We start from the raw sequence: 23,084 nt of genomic DNA on the forward strand, positions 1-23,084 counted from the left end.
AATGGCGTCGGTGAACCCATTTAATCTCAGTGATTCTGAAGAAGAGGCCGAACGGCGCCCTAACGAAACAGTTGACACAGAGCGGAGTCCGAGTGACGGGGCGCCAGGACCACCGCCAGGCAATCCTTTCTCTCCGCCTGCAGACGCAGAGCCTCCGTCGCTCCTGCTGTCTAGCAACCGGACGAGCCCCAGCGGTGAGGGCATCTCGGCGTCGGCCGCCGCCACCTCCGCTATGGCAGGCAGCGCCGAGACGCGGGTATCTGTAGATGTCATCGCTGCCCAGTTATTGCGGGACCAATACATCCTCACGGCCTTGGAGTTTCACACCGAACTGCTGGAAGCAGGCAGAGAGCTCCCCCGGCTGAGGGATTATTTCTCCAACCCTGGCAACTTCGAACGACAGAGCGGTACTCCACCTGCCAAAGACCAGGTACTCGGACCTGGAGGACCACTGAGTAAGTGTCGTTAGCTGCTCTCTTAGTGCTACATATGTAGCTGTTCGCTAGCTCTGTATTGATGTTGTATGAAACAGAGTTAGCCCATCAGCTGGCTAACGTTAGCTTTAATCATTGGCTACGATAGCTTGAGATCTGTTTGCTGCACCTGCTCTTCAGCTCCAGGGCCGCAGCCAGCTATTGGGTTTTGTGGGTCAGTCGTGAGATGACAGACTAACACAGAGTTGTGACAAGGCATTAAACATTAACTACTCACTGAAAGATAAATACTGGTAGCGTAATAATGCTGGTGACCTGTAGTGATCGCCCAAGTGTAATTTAGCCCTGTAGGAAAACACCCGTCAGAGGTCAGAGGTCAATATCGGCTATAGAAAACAAAAGAGAGGAAGGAGAAGAAGCGGGTGCCTGTACGAACAGCTTTTGCCTTTCCCTGAACCACAGTATTGCTCAAATAGCACATTTGAACGAAGGAGAATTCTACAGTCTTGTAATAATGATAAAACAGGCTTCAGGCTTCCTGAATTAGTTTGAAGCTGTATCATCTGGTCCAGGAGCAAAGTGTCTTGTAAATGGTTGTGTTGCTCTACACAGGTTGCGTCTACCCAGCTAGGGAGATAAAATGTTATTATGTAAAATGTGTACATCTGTTGCACCCTAATCCATTTACAAGACTCATTTTCATTAATCACCATGCACCAACACAGCAGTTGAAGAGTCTGGCAGCAAGGACCTTAGGCAGACCTGCTATGCAAATGGTACCCATGGTCACAGCCTCATCCACAAATAAACAGCACCTGCTATAGTAGAAGCAGTAACTAAAGAGTTAAATCTTGTTAAATAGCAGCAAAAACATTTGTTGTGGCCCCACTTCATACCAGTGAGTCAAGTGAATGTATTTGCACTCAGCATAATGTCTTGACATTAAAGGATTAGCAAATTGGCTACAATGATAGACCATTAGCATTAAAAAATGACCAGATGAAAATATATTGGTCTAACATTTAGAAATGTGTTGACTCAACATTTATTATTGTATTTACTTCATGAATTCATTGTAGACTTCATTAATAGAATTTATAATCTTATAATTCTATAATTTTAGATGTGTGATAGATTAGGAAGCTTATAGGTAGTAAATTGAATTATGTTACACCTACATTCATTGTTCACCACACTAATTTAACAGAAATAAATCTCCCTTCCACTGAAAATGAGGTGCTTTTTTTTCTGTTAGTGTGTTTTGGTGAAAACAGATTGTATCTTGAATAGAAAGTGCCATGTCACACCAGTGGGTGTGTTTGTCTACTTGACTGTTTGAAATTAGCAGGGGGGGAGAGAAAAAAAGTCTTCTTCCAATATCTATTTGGCAGTGAAACATGCACTCAAAATCAAGGCTGACTGATTTTATATCACGGTTTTAAGATGTTTTTGTAGGGTGAGTTTAGTCATTCATTCGAGACATTGCCCTCACGAATGAAAGGATTTTTATCAGTGTGCCAGACTGAATGGCTATGGCTTTTTGCAGCATGTCATTGAAGCTGCACTGCAAATGTAATTTTGACTTTTTCAAATTATGGAACAAGGCTAAATTATGTATTTTTACTGTAGAAGCATTTGGCAGTTTTCCAGCTGAGGGATTCATATAAATAAATGTTAAAACCAGACACAACTATTTTGTATGCAGTGGCAATGAACATTGCCTAAGATCTCAGAAAACCGGAGTATAGTTTTAGGCGTTTGTCTTGGTAGCTGGCCTCAGTCTGGCTTTTCCAGATTGCAAACGGCAGCTAGTCATATTCCTTGTCTTTTTTTTTCAATCTGTTCAACCTTTATAATTAAATTCTGCCCCTGTATCTATGCCTTAAGGCTACAGCAGTAAACACAAACCACTATAGGATGTGTGTCTTTTAGTATCTCCTATTTCCCAAAAGGTTTGGAACACGGTAAGACCATGAGTTTGAAAGGACCTGACACCTCCCCTGTTGTGCTTGTGACAGGAACATCATAGAGAAGTGGTGTAATCTACAAGCCTGTAGCCTGTAACAATGAGTTGATATGAGGGACAGACTTTGCTGAAGGCCATGTCATTTTTCATCCTAGCATAGCTGATAGTCCAGACCTCATGTGATCTCTGCAATTATCTTTCTTTTCATGTGGGAGAATTTCTCTGCCACATTGCAACATTAGGATTTACTTAAGTTGCTCTTGTTGCTAAAGAAGGAGGGATACTGTTTGGATGTCTGCTTTCTTTTTCTACATTGACAGAACAGCTTGCTATTTCAACAGCCAATTTCTCGTGTGTGTTTTGTTTGTTTTGTTGTTGTTTGTTTTTAAACAAATCCCCTTCAGTGGTTTCTGACTTTGTGATCCTTATGATTGTAAACACTATAAATAAAATAATGTCTAGTTTATGATGACTTATTGTGTTGAAATAAATTTGGTCCATAGATTCTGATGCCTGTTATCAAGTCTGAAGTTAATGAAAAGATGGATATTGCACCTGCAGCATACAGTCTAGAGAGTGTGATAGTTTCCTTGGATAGGTTTCATCCATATAGTGCTATAAATAATACTTTTTTTTTCTTTTCTTTTTTAGATATGTGATACAGGCTAGAATTTAAAACAAAATCTCTCTGACGAAGTAACAAATCTCTGATGAATCTGAAATGTAATTGGTGTGGTGATTGCAAATAAAAAAAACAAAACTTGTGACTGTGAATCAGCAGTGAGCATGTGTGTGGATAATGACTGTGTTACAAGCTGCATCTGCAGCTGTTGCTCTAGGGCACATGACACAGCATGCCATCTCCCACCACCTTGCTAATTTGCTGCAATGAATTTTGCAGGATTCTCTCTTCACCTCTTGCTAGACAGGCAACTGTTTATTTGTAATCGTTGCAGGAACTTTTGTATTCTTTAAATAGGTTAAATAGAAGCTTCACATTATCAGTTCTAGATCATTTGTGACCACAATTTATGTGCTGTCCTAGTCTGAAATCGCCAAAATACATTTTCAGTGTGCTGCACTCTAATGTAACCTGTCAATAGGAGTATATTGCTGTATTGTATGAATTCACACAGTAAACATGAACATATATTTGATTTTTTTTTTCTAATACTATGCAAAGCGATTGAAATGATAACATGCTTAGGAATAGGAAATCCTGACTTGACATAGTAATTTTGTACTGGAAACTGTGCCTCAAATGGCTTTATTCTGTTAGTTTGAGTTGAAAATATTAAGATAAACAGAATCAGTGGTAAAATCAATAAGAAATCATCATCATTTATTCACATACATGCATACAGACATACATACACACTGACGTAAATAAAATGATCTGCTGCCAGACAAAAAAGGCTTATTTTCTTAAGACCTAAGATATTTGATCTTGTGTAGGTTTGTGTGCTTGTCTGTGATTCACTTATAATTTGTGCTCCACTTTTTCATCCCATATTTATAACCACAGTTTAAATCAGTCTTGCCAAAAACCTTCCCATTAAATTAAAAGTGCCTGTTGGCTTCCTCCTGACCATTCATCAATATCAGCTCCTAGGCCCTGATGTAAACTCGTGTACCTTAGCTTTCAGTTTATATCTTTTAGCGTTTTCTGTTTTGGCAAGTAGAAAGACAATCATCTGTGTGCGCTTAGGTGTTGTATAATCAGCTGGGGTTGAATAAAGGGAGGTGGTGACAGACTGAAGTGTCAAATCTGTCAAGGAAATGAAAGGTCAACCAGGCTTGGTTTTTTTTTTTTTTTTGCACATCAGACATGTACACAAAGGACATCTGCAAATGCCCCCTCACATTATCAAATTACTTTTTTTTTTTCTTTTGCTCCGTTCATGCACGCACACCTGCAAACTCTATTACTCACTGTTTTGCCAGATGGATTGCAGCTACTAACAACAAATGTCCTCACACATCATCAGGAAGTAAACATGTTTGGAAGCTTTCTATGCAGGAAAATTAGTTTGCCTGACATCAGCTTGGCAGAACAATGACACTTGTGTAGACAGACATTGGAGAAACACTGTCACTATATCATAAAGTTGCATGGTCGTGAATTTGAACATGACATAAAATATTGTATACGCTTATATAGACAAACCTTATATGTAACAGAAAAAGAAATATTAGTGAAATACATTACTTGTCTACAAAGGGAAATACATGCTGTTTTTTTTTTTTCCTTTGATATCTAAGTTTTCCTCAGTCTTTTTTTTTTTTTTTTAAACTCTAGAGGATTTTAACAATCCAAAGTAGTAATATGATCAAAGTTTATAATACAAGTTATAACTTAATGAGTGGAAATGATTTGCTAATTCAGTTAAATTACTCACACAGCTTTTTTTTTTTTTTTTTTTTTTTTTTTTTTTTGGTCTTTCAGGCCAACAAGGTCACATATGACTTGACATTGTACTGTATCTTGATATCAGAGAACAAACAGGCCAATCTCACACTTGCGTTGCTGTGGAAAGAAAGCCAACACCATTGACTTAGCTATCAGAGCAGCCTAGCCCAGTGAAATATGAGCAAAGAGTGTGCTTATTTATCACCTTTATGTTCCTTCTCTTAGCACCTGCCTACCCTTGTGTATAGTTGGTGGAATTAATAGTTTGGAAGTGGGTTTTACCACACTGAAGCTGATCCTATTATTTCATAGAGAAGAATCTATAGAGCACCATGTAGGCTGCACAGTTAAATTTTTCAACTGTGAGCTCTTGGGGAGTGCAATCATTTAGCTGTATGGTTATGCAGGTGTATACTTGTCTCACTTCTGTCTCTGTGTCTGTGTTTTTGTTCAGATCGAGCAGGCAGCATCAGCACCTTAGACTCTCTGGACTTTGCTCGTTACTCAGATGACGGTAACCGAGAGACAGACGAACGGGTGGCAGGTAAGATGAACCATACGGTCAGGGCTCAAAACAAGAGGCCTAGCTTACACTGGGGATAAAAGATCGGGAGAGTAGACAATGACTGAATGGGAGCGCCGTGGAATATGGCAAAATGAAATCTAAAAGCTGCTTTAATAACAACGATGACCAGTAATAAATAAACTCTGCTTAATAACACAAATGTGTTTCTGTCAGTCCTGCTTTATTAGGGATAAATTAGTCACATTTTTCTCTTTTTAAGTTCATTGAGGTCTTTGTGCCTCCTCTCACGAACCGTCACACAGCAAAACCAGTCTGTGGTATTTTTGGTACCAAACATGTATCAGCATTATTTAAAAAGCGCACTCTCCCCCGCCCTCCCCTCTCAATGGCTCATTCGTGACACACAGTCTGATAGTTTTAGCTAAACACATTAACAGCTCCTCCTGACGCCAATGATGTGTCATCACACCATTGGGTTTAAGAACAGGTGTTCATTTACTGGCATATTGCCTTTTTTCAGGTGTTGTGTGGTGAGCATTTTTATGCCGTGGACTAAAGGAAAAAATAAATGAGTAAGCCTTTGATATTTATGTAGAATGCCGAACGCAAAATGGGATCAGGCAGGGACTATGTGTATTAACCAAATCCCCTTCTGGTTTTAATTTTGTAGTTTCACAATCCTCAAGATGAAGACATTAATGTTTAGCCATGAGAAGTCTGCTAGATTATAAGGGTTAAAGCTAGTAACAGTTTTCTGCAGCCATCCACACATTTTAAAAGTAAGTGTGTGTAAGTGTGTGTCCCAAAACTGTGCCTAAACTGTTAAAGTGGTGGATTATGTTGTGTATTTTTGTTTGTTTTTTTTGTTTTTGTTTTTTTACATTAAATTTGTTTTCCCTTCCACTGTACATGAATATTAAGGGTGAGAAATAGATTGTAGAGCATGATGGGATGGGGGATGGCATATAGATTGTCCTATGAATATAAATGTCATTTAATTTAAATGTGTATGTTGCATTCTGATGGTAAAGTCTTGGGTAACGCCAGTTAATGCACCAATAATGTAAATGCGGGAAACGCTTGCTTCTGGTTTGGGGCTTTTATCAGTTGAGAAAAACGATGACATGAAGTAAGGGCCCAGTTAAAACCATGCAGCAGAGATGTTGGTTCCACCTCACACCTCCAAATTATGCATCATTTTTAAAAATGACTATTCACACACTGCCCTTTCTACCAAATTGCCATGTTTCCCTTCCTCTCTCTCTTTACTTTTGAAACATCCCCACTCTCATTCCGCTCAACTTGTTCTTCTTGTAAGAGCCCTGCCCCCAGCTGTCTGACTCTGGGTTTTCTGGCTTTCTCCGTTGACGTTGATCAAACCCCAGTAAAATACTGGACAAGTCACTCCATCCAGTCTAGCTTTTTGCTTTTATTTATTTATTTTTCCTTCTCTTCCCGTTATTCAGTTCTTGGTTTTCCATTTTGTTGCGTTTGCATCCTGTGCACTTGATCTGCTAGGAAGGTCTGAATGGTAACTCGGTTTCCTCTGGCAGAAATTTACTATTTTTTAATGCTCAGAAATTGGCTTTGACCTTTATATGGAAATTCAGACTGTTTCCTGAAAATGTTTTTCAGCTTTTTGTTATTTATTTATTTATTTTTTAAGCTCTTCTTTATAGCGTGAAACCTGGTTTCACGCTATAAAGAAGTCTGAAACCAACAGCAGCCTTAAACCTTAAGTGACACATGTTGGGGAAACAAGAGACGGACCAAATTGCAGATTTTTCAGTGCACAGCTATGCAACATAGTTTTCCTGCTCCATTGCTTATTACTTTTTGCGTGTGTTTTTAATCTAACATGTCTTAAGACCTTGTGTGTTCTTTAAAGAAGAAATCAGTATGAATCTAGCATTTACCATTTTTACTTACAGATTAAAAATAAACATTTTTATAAATAATACCTTCTGCTCCTTCTGATAGTATATAAGATGCCAGAAACAGCTTCCTCGAGTTTCTATGATTGGCTTGATCGTGTTATGTTTTTTTTTTTTTTTTTTTTTATTTGTTTTGCAAAGTCAAAGTCAAGAAAGACGAGTCTAAATCGGTAACCTAGCAAAGAATGCCAAACTCACGTTTTGTCTGTTAGCTGAAATAGCGTTATGTTGTGGTGTTCATAGTGTGATGGTCTTATCTCTTAAGAACAAAACATTTGAGCATTGGCTGTCCCTTGAGTGGCTTGAATTAAAATGTGTAAATTACTTATTACTTATAAAAACCTGTGTCAGACAGCTCCTAGTTTATCAAGGATACATTTTAGTAGCCTGAATGGATTTATTTGCCTCTCAGCTACAATGTAGGTAAATTTGGACTTCCATTTGTTAAGTATTAATGAGAGGAAAACAAGGGCAGGAAATTCTATCATTGAGCTGCGTCTCAATGCAGAAAACACACCTGTCCAAGAAACATCTTGCCAGCTTTACCATAGTCCTCTGCTGCATGCGTTCCTTAGACCCATGATTTGCATGCATCCTTTTTTGTTTTGTTTTTATGACTTTTTAATCTTTTGTGTCATTGTTTGGTTTTTCATACCCATCTGTTTTATTTGTTTGTTCCCTGTCTTTGGTTGGATGCACTTCCTGTGTGTGTTGTCACTTCCTGTCCAGTGCTGGAGTTTGAGCTACGGAAAGCAAAGGAGACCATTCAGGCTCTGCGCGCCAACTTGACTCAGGCAGCAGGTGTGGCGCACTTTTAACTTCTTCTCCACCTGAACCCTTTTTGTTACAGCTTTCTCTCTTTTTGTCAGAGAATTCCTTTTGGTGAGTGATGCTCAGCATCCTTTCAAATTTATCTCATATATTCTCAATTTCTCAGAGAGCGAAGTGCCCTCTCAGGAGAGAAAAAACTACAAGTCAAGCCCTGAAATTCAGGTGGGGGATTTACAAGCTTTCTAATTTTTCCTTTGTGGTGAAATGAGTGAAGAATGAACGAATGTGTCCCTTTAAACCTTTGTGAGAACATTGCCGTGATCGACCTTGTTCTTCTCTGCCTCAGGAGCCTATCCGCCCACTGGAGAAAAGAGCCTTAAACTTCCTTGTGAATGAGTATTTATTGAAAAATGAATACAAACTCTCATCCATCACCTTCTCTGATGAAAATGATGATCAGGTAAAGGATGGTAAATGCCTAACTGGAGTTAGTCTTTTATTTTTAAAATTAGGTCTGTCTCCTTTTCAACAAAAAAAAAAAAAAAACATCCTAATTCATAAGAAAGTACTGAAGGTAGTATGAATAATTTAAACTTGTACTTGCACATAATTGTGTAATGCAAAGGAAGAGCCCATGCCTGACACAAATGACAATTACTAAACTGTTTTGCTTTATGTTTCTTCCCAGGACTTTGAGTTGTGGGATGATGTTGGCCTCAACATCCCCAAACCCCCCGACCTGTTGCAGCTCTACAGAAGCTGTGGCACCCCCCTCCCTTCTCCTCGGGACACAGCTGATGTGTCAGTTGGAGTGGATTTTGTCGATCTTCCTGGAAACTGCATTGCCCAAGATCCACTAAAGAAGCCTGACCTTTCACAACAGGTGTGTGTACGCTGAGTTGAACCTGTTTTATTGCTTTGTATTCCTTCTAGTACCAGAGAGATTCATTGAGAAAAGGCTGTGAAACTAAACGCAAAGTGATTTTTCTCTTTCAGTTAAATCTGAAGAAGTTGTGACTTCAGAGCTCCGGCTCTTGAGCTGAGTTTGTAATTTGTCTGCATTATGTTTTTTTTCTTCTCTTTAGCAGCAGACAGAAGTCGTGCAAGAGTTGGAGTACCAGATAAGCCTCCTCAATAATGAGAAGCAGAACCTAGCAGAGCAGATAAAGAAACTGCAATGGTGTGTGCTTGAGTGCATGTCTGTGCTCGTATACTATTCTTTTTGAAAAACTCTGAAGTCTTTGATCCTGACAAGGTTTCCAACATTCATAGCTCTTTCACTGCATGTCATTTCAGCAAGAACATTTACCCCTTCTACTGCTGAGCAAAGAGTCAGCAGAAGTATTCATTAAAAAAAAAAGTCTCAGAAGTTTTCAGTTTCTATAACCGTGACCAAAACTGGCCATGGTGTAAAACCAGATTGGAAATTTCTCCCAAGCACCACAGCTGCATGAAATTACAGAGGAAACTTTGGTCTGATGAAAAAGTGGAACTTAATTTTCTTGTCATGTGAAGTCTTTAATTGACACCATCAGGATTCTGACCAATTTTACTGAACAGTTCAAGCATGACTTTGATGGTAGGGGTGAAACAGTCGATTGTCTCGTTCACTTGCTGCTTGATTAAGTATGTAGTATTTTTTGACTTATGTTATGTTACCTCTGCCCCACAGTGAGATTCAAACACTGAAGAGGACAGTTTCCTCCCCGCCTCCAACCACTTTGGACCTGGGCTCTCAGAATACACCTAACACTTCTTCCTCTTCTGCTACCACTGCTTGCTCCGCTGACCCTCTTTCTGTGGTATGTGGTCATTTTGAATATGTAAAGCACAGGCTTATTTAAATGTCTACCAGTCACACAGTTTTCTATAGTAAATTTTAAAAAAAAAGCAAGAAGAAAGGAAAATCATTCAGTCTGTATGACGGTTTCTCTGTAGTTTGTCACAAGCCCAAATATTTGACCCTATAATGCTAACATCTTGTAGTCTTATCCTCAGCCTCCCATGGATAATGGCAAGTATCTGGACATCCGAGGGGTTTCAGAGCCTGACAATAACGCAGACAACCTCTCTACTCAGAACACATCACAATTCCACCCACAGACTCACAGCAAGCTGAAGAATAAGCCACCTGTCCAGTTTGATCAGCCAAACAGGTGAGTGAAAATTCAGGCATGAAAAAAAAACTTGCAAAACAAAGACCCAACTTTCCTAACATTTCCTGTATCAAGGAACGCAAATATGATGCTCAAATGTAAACAAAAAATATAGGGCTTTTTTTAATACCCGTGTGACATATGTAAATCCACTAACTGCCTGAGTCTAAAACCTGTGGACATCCCTTGAGATGTCCTGCCAGGCCTTTAGTGCAGCCAAATTCAGTTGCTGATTGTGTATCTTTGTGCTTTCAGTTTTATCTTCAGTAACAGCAGCTTTGCAACATTTGTCTGAATATGACAGGGTATAGCCCTGTACAGTTCACAGTTCATCGTGTTACTGTTATCAACAGTCACATCAATAATTGAAACTACAGGGTGGGCCATTTATATGGATGCACCGTAATAACATGGGAATGGTTGGTGATATTAAAGTCCTGTTTGTGGCACATTAGTATATGTGAGGGGGCAAACTCCTCAAGATGGGTGGTGACCAAGGTGGCCAATTAGAAGTCGGCCATCTTGGATACAACTTTTGTCTTTTCAATAGGAAGAGGGCCATGTGACACATCAAACTTATTGGTAATGTCACAAGAAAAACAATTGTGTGCTTGGTTTCAACGTAACTTTATTCTTTCATGAGTTATTTATAAGTTTCTGACCACTTATAAAATGTGTTCAGTGTGCTGCCCATTGTGTTGGATTGTCAATGCAACCCTCGTCTCCCACTCTTCACACACTGATAGCAACACCGCAGGAGAAATGCCAGCATAGGCATCCGGTATCCGTAGTTTCAGGTGCTGCACATCTCGTATCTTCACACCATAGACAATTGCCTTCAAATGACCCCAAAGGTAAAAGTCTAAGGGGGTCAGATCGGGAGACCTTAAGGGGGCCATTCAACTGGCCCACGACGACCAATCCACTTTCCAGGAAACTGTTCATCTAGGAATGCTCGGACCTGGCACCCATAATGTGGTGGTGCACCATCCTGCTGGAAAAACTCAGGGAACGTGCCAGCTTCAGTGCACAAAGAGGGAAACACATCATCATGTAGCAATTTCAAATATCCAGTGGCCTTGAGGTTTCCATTGATGAAGAATGGACCCACTATCGTTGTACCCCATATACCACACCAAACCATCACTTTTGTTGCTCCAACAGTCTTGGAGGGATCCATCCAATGTGGGTTAGTGTCAGACCAATAGCGGTGGTTTTGTTGGTTAACTTCACCATTCACATAAAAGTTTGCCTCATCACTGAACAAAATCGTCTCCGTGAACTGAGGGTCCTGTTCCAATTTTTGTTTTGCCCATTCTGCAAATTCTGTGCGCCGATCTGGGTCATCCTCGTTAAGATGCTGCAGTAGCTGGAGTTTGTAAGGGAGCCATTTGTGAGTAGCTAATATCCGCCGAAGGGATGTTCGACTAATGCCACTCTCCAGTGACATGTGGCGAGTGCTACACTGTGGGCTCTGGCTGAATGAAGCTAGGACAGCCACTGATGTTTCTTCATTAGTGACAGTTTTCTTGCGTCCACATTTTGGCAAATCCAACACTGAACCAGTTTCACGAAACTTAGCAAGCAGTTTGCTAACTGTAGCATGGGATATGGGTGGTCTCGTAGGGTGTCTTGCATTAAAATCTGCTGCAATGACCCGGTTACTGCGTTCACCAGATATCAACACAATTTCGATCCGCTCCTCACGTGTTAACCTCTTTGACATGTCAATGGCTGTGAACAAAGAGAAACTTGTAAATAACTCATGAAAGAATAAAGTTACGTTGAAACCAAGCACACCATTGTTTTTCTTGTGACATTACCAATAAGTTTGATGTGTCACATGGCCCTCTTCATATTGAAAAGACAAAAGTTGTATCCAAGATGGCCGACTTCTAATTGGCCACCTTGGTCACCACCGATCTTGAGGAGTTTTCCCCCTCACATATACTAATGTGCCACAAACAGGACTTTAATATCACCAACCATTCCCATGTTATTACGGTGCATCCATTTAAATGTCCCACCCTGTAGAGAGCTGGTCCAACTGGCAGCCATATGTGTTCACGCTGCCTCCGCCATGTTAGACAGATAATGTGGTATGCTTCAGACTGTGAGGTCTCAAAACTTTTCTCACCATTTTGATACAAGATAAACCTGGTTTCATTTGTTCAGATAGGTGCATGCTCTTTTAGTCTGGCAAAGTCCAATATAGCCATCTGTTCTTCAGAGTGTGCCTTCCTCTAAGCCCTGCATTTGCCTTCATAAAAGGCGTGTCTTGATTGTAGACTTTGACAGTGATAGAACTACTTAAGACAGTGTTATTGACTCAGATTGTTAATTTGGCCACTCCTAAAGTTTTTGCCGTTTGCCTGAGAGGTATGTTTTAGTTTTTCAGCCTAAGGATGGCCTCTTTCATTTACATTGACATCTCTTTGGACGTCATTGGAAAGTTCCAGTGAAGTTCCAGCTATCAAATTAGACGCTCAATACTTGGAATCAACTCCAGATATTTTGTCTGCTTAAATTTTAATGGAATAACAAATGAAGAGGCCTCACTGGGCATGAACTGCTCATCAGTCAATTGTCCAGTGACCTGGCGCTTTTGAAAATGGGGGGACTAAACTTAAAAGTGGCTGTAAATTCTAAGCAGTTAATGTAATATCTGTTAAAAGCTAAAGCTGAATAAAAGCTAAAAATTCTGCACTTTTACGGTTAGATTTTTTTGTTTATTTATTTAATTTAAAATGTAAAATTCTCTGTGGGGGTTTGAAGGCCAAAAAGAAAAAAATATATAGTTGTAAAAATTATTAGAACCAACCGTGTCTACTACAGCCACGTTGGCCATTTTTGTGTAGTCACTAAATGTAGCCACTAGATGGAGGTAGTTATTCGTCTTTGTCTAAAACCAGGTATTAGGTTGTGTGGCTGCCCTCTTGAGTAAGAAAGTGTATTGTGCTTTAAACTAGTCATCACTGAAACTGAGCTTTCATTCATTTAATGTTTTTTTTTTTTTTTTTTCTTATTTGTGTCCCACCTATGATGTATTATTTTTAATGATATTTTTTGATGTTTCATTATTTTTATCATTTAAATATGTGTTCCCTTAAAAAAACAAAATCTGATTTATGTGGTGCTAAAAGAAAAAAGTGAGTGGTGCGTTACTGTTAGTCAGCCACCTGCTATTCTTAGTACTGTGGTAATGTCACGTTACATGGGAGAGTGGCAGCACTAACCTCAGTGGCAGGGTAATCTATTCCAGTCCTCAATCATTCAACGGTCAGGACATTCTCCAGAGCACTTGTGGTGTACAGATTAAGTGTTGCAGACTGTAGTGACTGTTTTTGGTCTTTTGTTTTTTGTGGTGTCTCAGGAAGTTATCTCCGGCCTTCCAGCAAGCCTTGTTGTCCTTCTGCAGAATGTGCTCCGACAGCCGCCTAGGAGCAGAGGTCAGGAGCACACATTTCATATACAGATTAAAAAAAAGAAAAGAAGTAAATTTAGGAAAAACGGAATATAATGTCCCTCCTGTTCCCAGGTGTCTCGTATAGCAGACAGCGAGGAGAGTGTGATGCTAATGCTGGGTCGCTGTCTCCCTCACATCGTCCCTAATGTCCTTCTTGCTAAACGAGAGGTAAACCTGCTTGTGCTGGTCATCCTGCCCTCTTCTTCTCCTCCCTGTTTCCCCATTCATTGTCACCATCACAGGCTTCTTGTTTTAATAACCAATAGATACACACAGAGCAGCAAGGATGAGAATAGGTTAAAAAAAGTAGTTGGTCATTCACAACTACTAAAGTTTCCTCTAAACTGTGTATTTATAATGTAGAGGGGAAACGACTCTAAACAGCTTAATGTGGTTATTGTCAGTAGTTTTGGTAGTAATGGTGCCAATTTGACAACTTTGCAAACATATTATTCCATTGGTGATTCATCCACTTCACCATCTGCTGTTATGTGAAATATTGCTGCTATATTACTGAAATATTACTGCTTTAAAGGAACATTACCCCCTTTTTTTTCTCCCTTTTGTGCCTAAACTGTTCTCACAATATGAATATGAACTGTAGAGTTACACATTGTGCAAAGGCTGTTTTCTTGGCAATAGTGGGATTTGTGTGATTTCTGTTTTTTGAGATAATTAAATCAATGTCTCAAACTTGATGATGCACAAAGCGCCTTTGTCCTTGTGTTGCCTTTTTGTCGTTCCCCAAGCGATACGAATATAGAGTTGGAGACATTTTTACCTGCCAGATCCTGCTGACTTGTGTCTTATCTATTGATATGTCGGGTCACCTTCTTTTGTCATGGCATTTGTTTTTCAGAAGTCCTCATCATTTTTCCTCTGCATTTTTTCCTCTCATATTTGCTGTCCTTTTGCCTTCACGGTTTTTTTCTTCTCTTTTCGTCTCACTCATTCTCTCACTCTCATGCATGCCTCTCTTCTAGAGAATGGTTGCGCATCTTTGCCAGGTGAGTCTTTCACGCACTCATTTGCATGATTCTCACATGTAGATCAGAAAAGTGTAACTAATGCCAATTCCTTCTGCTGCAAAACCGCTGTCACTAAATATATTTTCACACATGCGCTGCAGCCCTGAACTTTTTCTTACCTGAGAGAAATGCATGAGATAACAAATGTCCAACTCAGTTGGATCGGACAATAGCTTCACTTAAGCACAGGTGAAGTGGAATTATTTCCTGTGAGAACAGACAACAGTGGGAAAATATCCTGGCATAACGCTCTTGAAGTTGTTTGAAATCCAACTATAAGCTCTGATTTTCCATATTTATTATTTTTTGCAAATACAGTCTGCAATCCTGTAACGGTGACACTGAAAAATAGTGTGTACCCAAAAAGTAAGTTGCGTTGCAGTTTTGGGGCCAAATTTATTAACGGAACATTCCAGAGCAAATCACACTCCTTGGGGGTTGCTATCTACTCGTTAAGAGGTATAATGGCAGTTTTGTAACTGTGAGGTGTGGCTGTTGTTTGGCTAATGTGGCTGTCATTCTCACTAGGAGTGTTCTTTATTTGAAATGCCAGGGGGAGGTTTTTGTCAGAATGAGTGTGTAATTAACACAGGTGAACGGTTTAGAGCTGAGCACAGTGCCATAGCTATGAGCTATAGCTGTTCACTGTGTCCTCGCCCTATATAGAGCAGACCTTAAATGATTTGCGCAGTTTCATTTTTATTCATGTTTCTAAACAGAGATTTGGTCATGAAAAAACTAAGAGAGCCTGCTCGTCTTTTTCTCAGCAGTGTGCACATCACACAGAGCAATGTAACATTACGAACACTGCTGTGAAAAAGTATTTGCCGCCCTACCCGAGTCCTCATTTTTTTTGCATATTTGCATCAGTTACATGCAAATTTGGGGGAAAAAAAGGTTAAAATATCAATACTACAGTCTAAATATCAGGAGAGCAAATCAATTTGCTTTCAGATGTGTGGCTGGTTTGATCATTAAACAAATTTCAATATTAATCAAAGATAACCCAAGTAAATACAAAATGCAGCTTCGTCATTTGTGTGACAAATATGCAAAAATATAAGAAATTAATAAGGGGGCAAATACTTTTTCACTCCACTTTAATTTGGTTTCTTTTATGGTTTTGTTTGATTTTAAATGTGTCCAGTACCGATTCTGTTACATATCATATTAAAATGTCTCGCTGTCAAAATTAAATTTATGTGACTAAGACACATCTGCAGTGTACTAAATTAATGCCTGTCTTTGTGCAAAAGAACAATGACTCCATTTACACACAGCTGGAGTAACTTCAGTAACATGCAAATCTCTCAACGTCTGATCTTATATAACGTTTAGTGTTCTATATGTCCTGCAGGACCCATACATTTTATGTTTATATAGCAGTCTTGATTAAAGAAGCCCTTCTCTGGATAAATAGGGATAAATAATAGTGTTATTTATCCTGAGAATTGCTGCCTGAACCTCTTAGACCCCACAAAGTCTCAATCAGTATGAGTTGAATTCCCCTTCAGCTGCCTGAGTCTGAATTACCATACTGTTTCTGAAGAGAAAGTGTTTATACTGTAATTTCTCTATTTTTTTTATTTTTTATTTTTTTTCCATTTAGCAGAACGATCACTCGCTTATCTGATCTGCTTGTTTTGTTTTGGGTTTTTTTGTTTTTTTTTCTTATTTGTTTGTTTGGTTGTTTTGTTTTTTCCATTAAATTGGGTTGGTCTCTTATAGAAATGAGCCGCCTACATCTGTTTGTACATTAGTGTGTTGTTAGTAGATCAGCTGCTGTTTCAGCTCCTTACAGCACATTCTTGCAGTTGCAACCTCACACTGATTTGCCCTGTTTAGTAAATCAGGCCCTTAGTCTTAATATGCCATGCTGTACGATATGTCTCTTCAATTCGCTCACCTTTGATTTATTAAGCTCATCAGACATGGGCCCAATCAGTCTAATCTCTTTAAGTGTCTAAATGCCAAAGATTTTGAAACTGTTTTGATAAATATCAGTTTAGCAACTGTTTGATAAATGGGGTTATGCTCTATTTTTAAATCTGAAAACCTGGAGAAAAAAGGTTTTAAAATCCCAAATCTTGATGATTAGGTGACTTAACGAAATGCAGCCAGCTTTCTTCCTGCAACTGATTGGTTTTAAGTGCTTTTGTTTCCACAAACAAAAGTGTTTTTTTGTTTTGTTTTTTGTTTTTTACTGAGAAGAGTAGGAAAGGAGATTTGAAAAAAACAATAAAACAAAAAATGTTGCATTAGCAAGAAATTACTCTTTAAAAGCTGACACCTGCACAGGTGTTCTATGTGTGTCCATGCGTAACATAAGTGCAGCGCATGAAATTTTATACAAGGAACTGAAACTTGATCGGAAACCAAATGGATATACTGAAAGAGGTAAATCTAGTTGGAGTAGTCTTTGGTCGGGCTGCTTTGCATATCACCATGGTTATGAGGTTTTAATCAACCCCCAGGCAGTTATGGAGAACTTAATCTCTTTTAAAAATCAAGAAAAACAAACTGAAGGGAGAAAAGGCTGGCAGGAAAAAAAAAAAAAGTAAATGCAGCAGCGCATTAAGACTTCTTGAATAGTTGGACTTTGTACAATATCCGTTAGATTCACAGACCGTGTGTGTGTGTGTGTGTGTGTGTGTGTGTGTGTGTACACACATACTCACACCCACACAGATAAAGCTGCCCGTGCTTCCGTATTGCAGGCTTGACCCTTCTAACCAGCACGACCCTGGAGACACGCCTTTACTTGTTTGAATGTGAAACCCTCTTAAGGACAAAAGATGTTTGACTTAAAACGATAGTATGACACACTGAAACACTGCCTGCCACCTGGCTGTATTAGCAGATGCTGTAAATCATCAAACCCTGTGTTTTTCTTAAATTTAAAGGATTGCATTGCAACACTTTTTTTTTCTTTTTTTTTTTTTTTTGGTCAAAAACATTATTTTGTAGTAATTTGCTACAGTACTATTTTTATATAGACTTTCCAGGCATCATTAAGGCAAAGATGGTATCTAAAAACTGCAATTATAGACTTCCTGTTTTTAGTGGGTAGATTATCTGTAATCTTTAACGGACCTAGACATGACACAGAAGGTTGATAGTTTTACTGGAACTGTTTCTTTGACAGACAATTTCTGGTAATGTACTATTGAATGCATGTGTTTGAATTCAAAACAGACCTGTGTCAGGAATTCTGTGTTGGAATATTTCATACCTAAGACATTATGCCTAAACTCCACTTTTGGCTGATGTAATTTTCAGTAGTTGTGCATCAACCAAAGTGCTGGAATTTCTTTTCTTTTTTTTTTTTTTAATTTATTTTTATTTTGGCCTGATGTTGGTGTTTGATGATTGCTCAGGGAGCTACTAAAATGATTAGACTTCACATTGTGATGTGCATGCATACCACGTTCAGGTGCCAAAGAAAAGGTCAGGGCAATTTAAAAAGCCATCTATACCAAGTGATCAGATAATCCAGTTTGTAGATGCTGACAACATTAAAAACTAGTGGAAAGAGCAATAAGTTACTTTAAATTCTTCTGATGCCTAAACCTAACCACAAAGCGAGGAAAAAACAAAACTAACAAGTCCAGTCATCTTAAAGTATTGAGACAGCCTTAACATTTAAACCACGTGCATAATATGTGTAGTTTGTGCAGTAAGGGTATCCTGTGGTGTCTGGCACCAACACGTTGGCACTGGGTCTTCAGTTTCTGTGAATTAGGTGGGGCCTTTTTGGATTGGAATTATTTCAACGCGCTGTTCTTCAAACAACTTCTGTGAGGTTTAGAGGCTGGGTCGATGCTTTGATTTGGCCTTGTAGTCCTGGAGTCATTCCTGAGCAGTTTATGCAGTTTGGCACACAACTTTATCCTGCTGCCATCAGGAAATGCCTGGAGAAAGAAGTGCAGTGTTGTTCACGTGTTCACGTCACCTGTTAGTGGTTTAAATGAGTGTGCATCTTCTGGAAACTATGGATGAGTTGGTGTGTAGTATTAAGAGAGATATGTTCATTACTGTTTTTGTTGGAGATAAGACACATTACAGGTATACCCAATAATGAGCATCTGGGTCAAGAAACTACATAAGGCAGTCTGTCATTGAGAGCTGCAACATCTCAGATGAAAGTTGTAAGCCATCATGTGAGTGGTAAAGCAGACATTGGTCTTTCCATAGCCTCATAGTTAAAATAACCGAAAAGACTGAAAGGAATAGTCACATGGAAGGGAGTTGTTGCTTTCCTTTACTGAATGCAGGCTCTTCTACATTGGTCCTTAAATTAAAAGGAGTAGTTGCCCTGAATCTGGCCCCTGGTCCATGGTCCCTGGCGTCATTCTGTCCACTCTACCTGCCCACAGTGTTTACACAGGACTGGTCAGTTATGAAGGAGATTTCACATCATAGGAGTCCACACTGAAATAGAACAGGGTCAGCGTGGTTTCTGGCTTTTTAGATGTGTGCTGTTTATGAATTCCTCTATTTGCTTTATCAGCCCAGTGCTGTTGACTCTCCAAAATGTGTCCTGTGAAAATGTGTAGCCTTGTAATAGACTGCAGGAGAAGATTATTCAATGTGACTGTTAAAGTTGGCTGAATTTGTTTAATTTGTCATTTTAAGCTGTTTTGTTTTTTTTCTTCTTCTAATGCTGAAATTGACTTCAACTATATTGGACTAGTCATGTAACCACTTAAAATGACCCTTTTGATAGTCAAATGTTATATTTTTGCTTTTCTAAAATATAGCCAACATGGCAGTGACTTCAGAGGGTTGGTCCAGCATTGAACGAGTGACTCATCACAGTCTATCTTTACCCAAGTTTCTCTGTTAGGTCCTTTTGTCCATCCAGCATTGGGGTTTAGCTTGTTCTTCCAGTACTTGGCAGGAAAACATCATATCTTCCTGGAAAAAAAACAGACTTTGAAAAAAAATATATTTTTAACTTTGTGTGCACTCTCTAATTTCGGTGTGTGTGGCGGGAATGCAGGGCTGACCACAGTTTGGCCATGGAGGCCCTGTATCAAGGGCAGCTGAGTGCTCTGCCCTCTGGCTGGAAGGCCCATGAACTTTGTCTGAACTCTGAAGTAGGAATCATTTATATGAGGAGAACTAGTGCATTAGGTTTGTGTTTATCTGTCTATATGCCGCCGTGTGCATGCACTACTAAGCTTCTACAGTATGTGGCCATAACTTTCTGTGCCTCAAAGTCCAAAGAAGAGTAGATATGAAACCAGCAAGGGATTTACCGTAAGCATGTTTGCAGGAGTGTTGAAAATCTGCTGTTGGTTTTTAAGAGTGACCCCCTGTGTATTTTTCTCCTTGTGACTTTCCCATTTTCTGTCTTCATAATAAGCCCCCTCTTCCCGGTTGCTGTTCCTGCTACTCCATAGAATTACGGGCCTGCTTGAGTGCTACAAACCATCCTTTCCATCCCTGTGTGTTGTAACCATAACCACACACTTTTTTAAAAATGTATTTGCAGAGTAATCTAAACTGATCCTAGCCTTTTCTGTCTCTGTGTCTTCTTTAATTCAGGAGTTGATTCCACTCATCTTATGTACTGCCTGCCTTCACCCAGAGCCTAAAGAGAGAGACCAGCTTCTCCACATCCTCTTTAACCTAATCAAGCGACCGGATGATGAGCAGAGGTGCTAACACTTTGTGTCAACAGCCTGTGGTTAAAAAAACTCTGCCTGCCTCCAGTATTTTCTCAAATGTGTGTTTTTGTCTCCAAAGACAAATGATTTTGACGGGCTGCGTTGCGTTTGCGAGGCATGTGGGGCCCACACGTGTCGAGGCTGAGCTACTCCCTCAGTGCTGGGAACAGGTAGAGTACATGCCTACAGGGGTTATTAAATATACTCCTACTGAATTTCACAGCTTTGAGATCATATTACTGATTTATAAATGGTCTCTAATCTGTTTTCTTTTTAAACATCTGAAGTTTATTTGAAATTCATGAATAATGCTAAAGTGATCAGGTGTGTAAATATTTAGATTTAATTAGCATACAGTCTGTTTGCTTGGCATTGTGATGTGAACCTTTCTGTAGCACTTGAATTTATAAGACACGTCTCTGTTTTTGTTTTTTAATTTCAGTTCAAAGATGGGAAGTATACGTATGAATGATTTGCGTTTTCTCTGTATTTTTGTTTTGCTTTTTGTTGTTTTCCCACTTTTTCTCTCATAAAAACACTCAAAGGTTAGAAATGCAAACATGTCAGATCTTTCTGATTTGGGAATCTGTTAGCAATACCTCCATAGGCGTCCTTGAGTTAAATGGGTTAGCGGTTTGGTCTTCATTGCCACCTGTGTCACCACATGCAACACATGTGTGATAAACAAAATCTGCTCCCATGACAACGGCCGCTGCCACCAGTTTGGAGTCTGAGAATCTGCGCAGAAAGACAAATAGTGGTTTCCACAGGGTCAGGATGTTGCTGATACTCGAGTTGTTTCCATTCCATGGTGGCTGCACTCCCGTCTGCCTCTCCTTTTCTTTCAATTTCTATTGCTCTTTCTTTAAACACTTCAATTCCTCTAAACTTGTCTTCTCCAGATTAACCACAAATATCCAGAGAGGAGATTGTTGGTGGCAGAGTCCTGTGGAGCCTTAGCACCTTACCTGCCTGTAAGAACACATTATGAATGCAACATATTCAAGTTACAGTATATGATGAATATGGGCCTAAAGTGCAGACTAAGCTTTCATTTGTGAAGCATTAATCTATTGCAATAACTGTTGAGAAATGTTTATACTTTATAGACAATCCCCTATTTTCAAGGGCTTAAGTGTAATTGGACACTCCTTATTATTTCTTCATCAATTGAGTGGGCTGTGAGTTAATTCCAGGTGTGGCATTTTCATTTGGAAGGGGTTGCGAGGAAAGTAAACTATCAGAAGGGCTCATAATCCAAATGCAACCCACACCACGGTATAGCTTCCTGCTTCCAGTGGAAGTGGTTTTACCAATTAAATCTGAAGAGCACGGGGATTCACGGTGTGCTCGGACTGAGCCAGGTGCAGCTACGTTGATTGGATGGTGCTTTAAAGAGAAGAAGTATAAGAAGAAGAATGATCCAGGACAAATTTTAAAAGCAACGTGGGAGTTCTTGAAAGCAAAAATGGCAAATCAGTTGCCTAATGTCAACCCGATCATAAATCTTTTTCCAATTTCAAACAAGAACAACTGAAAACAGCTGTTTTAAAGACCTGGCAAAGCATCACAATAGAGGAAACCCATTGTTTAGTGATGTTCATCAGTTCCAGACATCAGGCAGTCGTTGCCTACAAAAGATTCTTCTAAATATAGACTGTATAAAAAAAAAATGAGTGAAATTTCTTGAGAGTTAATAAATATCTTTGCTCACCCACAATTCGGAAATAATCCATTTAAGCCCATACTCATCATGTACTAAATGTAGAATTATAAAATATGACCTGAATGAATTCTCAGTCGGTCTTTTTTTTTTTTTTTTTGCTGTCACTGTTTGTCTCTGTAGAAGGAGATTCGCAGCTCCCTGGTGCTGTCCATGTTGCAACAGATGCTTGCTGAGGATAAGGCGGACATGGTCAGGGAGGCTGTGGTCAAGAGCCTGGGTATAATTATGGGTTACATAGATGACCCAGATAAGTATTCCCAGGTGTGTATCTTTGTAGATGAACATGTATGAGAGTGATTTGTTTTAATGATGTCCACAACTGCTATTCTGCATTGTATGTATTACGCCAGGATTTTACAACTGCTTTTGTGGGTGAGACTGAGTGTTGCTCTATTGTTTGTCTGTTTTCATTCCAGGGTTTTGAGCTGATGCTGCTGTCTCTTGGAGACCCATCAGAGCGGGTGGTCAATGCGGTCCACCAGGTCTTCATCCCTGCCTTTGCTGCCTGGACCACAGAGCTGGGCACCCTGCACACTTCACTCATTCCTTCTCTACTGGCACGTATAGAGAAACTACATACAGTAAGTGTCTTTCATTTCAGTCTTGGCATAGTGCATATATAAAATTGCACTGTCTCACTTTCCATAATATGTGCTGCTTCTTTCTCTAGCAAGGAGAACATGGTCTAGATGAACACAAGCTACATGTTTTCCTGTCAGCCCTTCAGTCTCTTATCCCTCCTCTGTTCGCTGTGGTGCTGCAGAATGCACCCTTCACCAGCAGAGTCAAACTCCATGGTGACATACCTGCAATTGAAGGTAGGATGTTTACAAACACACACAGGTCAATTGTAAAAGAAATGCAGAAACCTAAGCAGAAGTAGAGGTTTGTATTTTAGTGTGACTAAAATGCAACTTTCAAAAATTTTTCATTCACATATAGTCTACTGGTGCTAGTGTGGCCTTTAAGCCTTTGACATTTATTATTCAGTTTCT

The 23,084-nt window shown here is 39.5% G+C and overlaps 1 protein-coding gene across 10 annotated transcripts in view; it reads left to right on the forward strand.

Annotated features, from left to right (window-relative positions):
• The first annotated feature begins 1 nt into the window (after position 1).
• relch (RAB11 binding and LisH domain, coiled-coil and HEAT repeat containing) overlaps positions 2-23,084 on the forward strand; it is a 37,763-nt gene continuing 14,680 nt past the window's right edge. For 3 of the 10 annotated variants that reach the window (XR_013911452.1, XM_080306444.1, XM_080306445.1), the window contains exons 1-18: positions 2-455; positions 5,265-5,354; positions 8,000-8,071; positions 8,208-8,263; positions 8,388-8,501; positions 8,730-8,924; positions 9,127-9,221; positions 9,714-9,843; positions 10,028-10,197; positions 13,571-13,646; positions 13,736-13,831; positions 14,647-14,670; positions 20,242-20,354; positions 20,443-20,533; positions 21,266-21,337; positions 22,210-22,350; positions 22,506-22,670; positions 22,760-22,907. Coding sequence is in view for 9 of the 10 variants with exons in the window: in XM_080306444.1 (XP_080162570.1) it covers positions 2-455; positions 5,265-5,354; positions 8,000-8,071; positions 8,208-8,263; positions 8,388-8,501; positions 8,730-8,924; positions 9,127-9,221; positions 9,714-9,843; positions 10,028-10,197; positions 13,571-13,646; positions 13,736-13,831; positions 14,647-14,670; positions 20,242-20,354; positions 20,443-20,533; positions 21,266-21,337; positions 22,210-22,350; positions 22,506-22,670; positions 22,760-22,907 (2,302 nt within the window). In the remaining variant the exon portion in view is untranslated. The remainder of the gene's footprint in view (positions 456-5,264; positions 5,355-7,999; positions 8,072-8,207; positions 8,264-8,387; positions 8,502-8,729; positions 8,925-9,126; positions 9,222-9,713; positions 9,844-10,027; positions 10,198-13,570; positions 13,647-13,735; positions 13,832-14,646; positions 14,671-20,241; positions 20,355-20,442; positions 20,534-21,265; positions 21,338-22,209; positions 22,351-22,505; positions 22,671-22,759; positions 22,908-23,084) is intronic. The other 7 variants (XM_080306447.1, XM_080306448.1, XM_026179377.2 and 4 more) reach the window with 6 other exon arrangements.

This window comes from Astatotilapia calliptera, chromosome 9 (assembly GCF_964374335.1).
Source record: "Astatotilapia calliptera chromosome 9, fAstCal68.1, whole genome shotgun sequence".
Lineage (NCBI taxonomy): Eukaryota > Metazoa > Chordata > Actinopteri > Cichliformes > Cichlidae > Astatotilapia > Astatotilapia calliptera.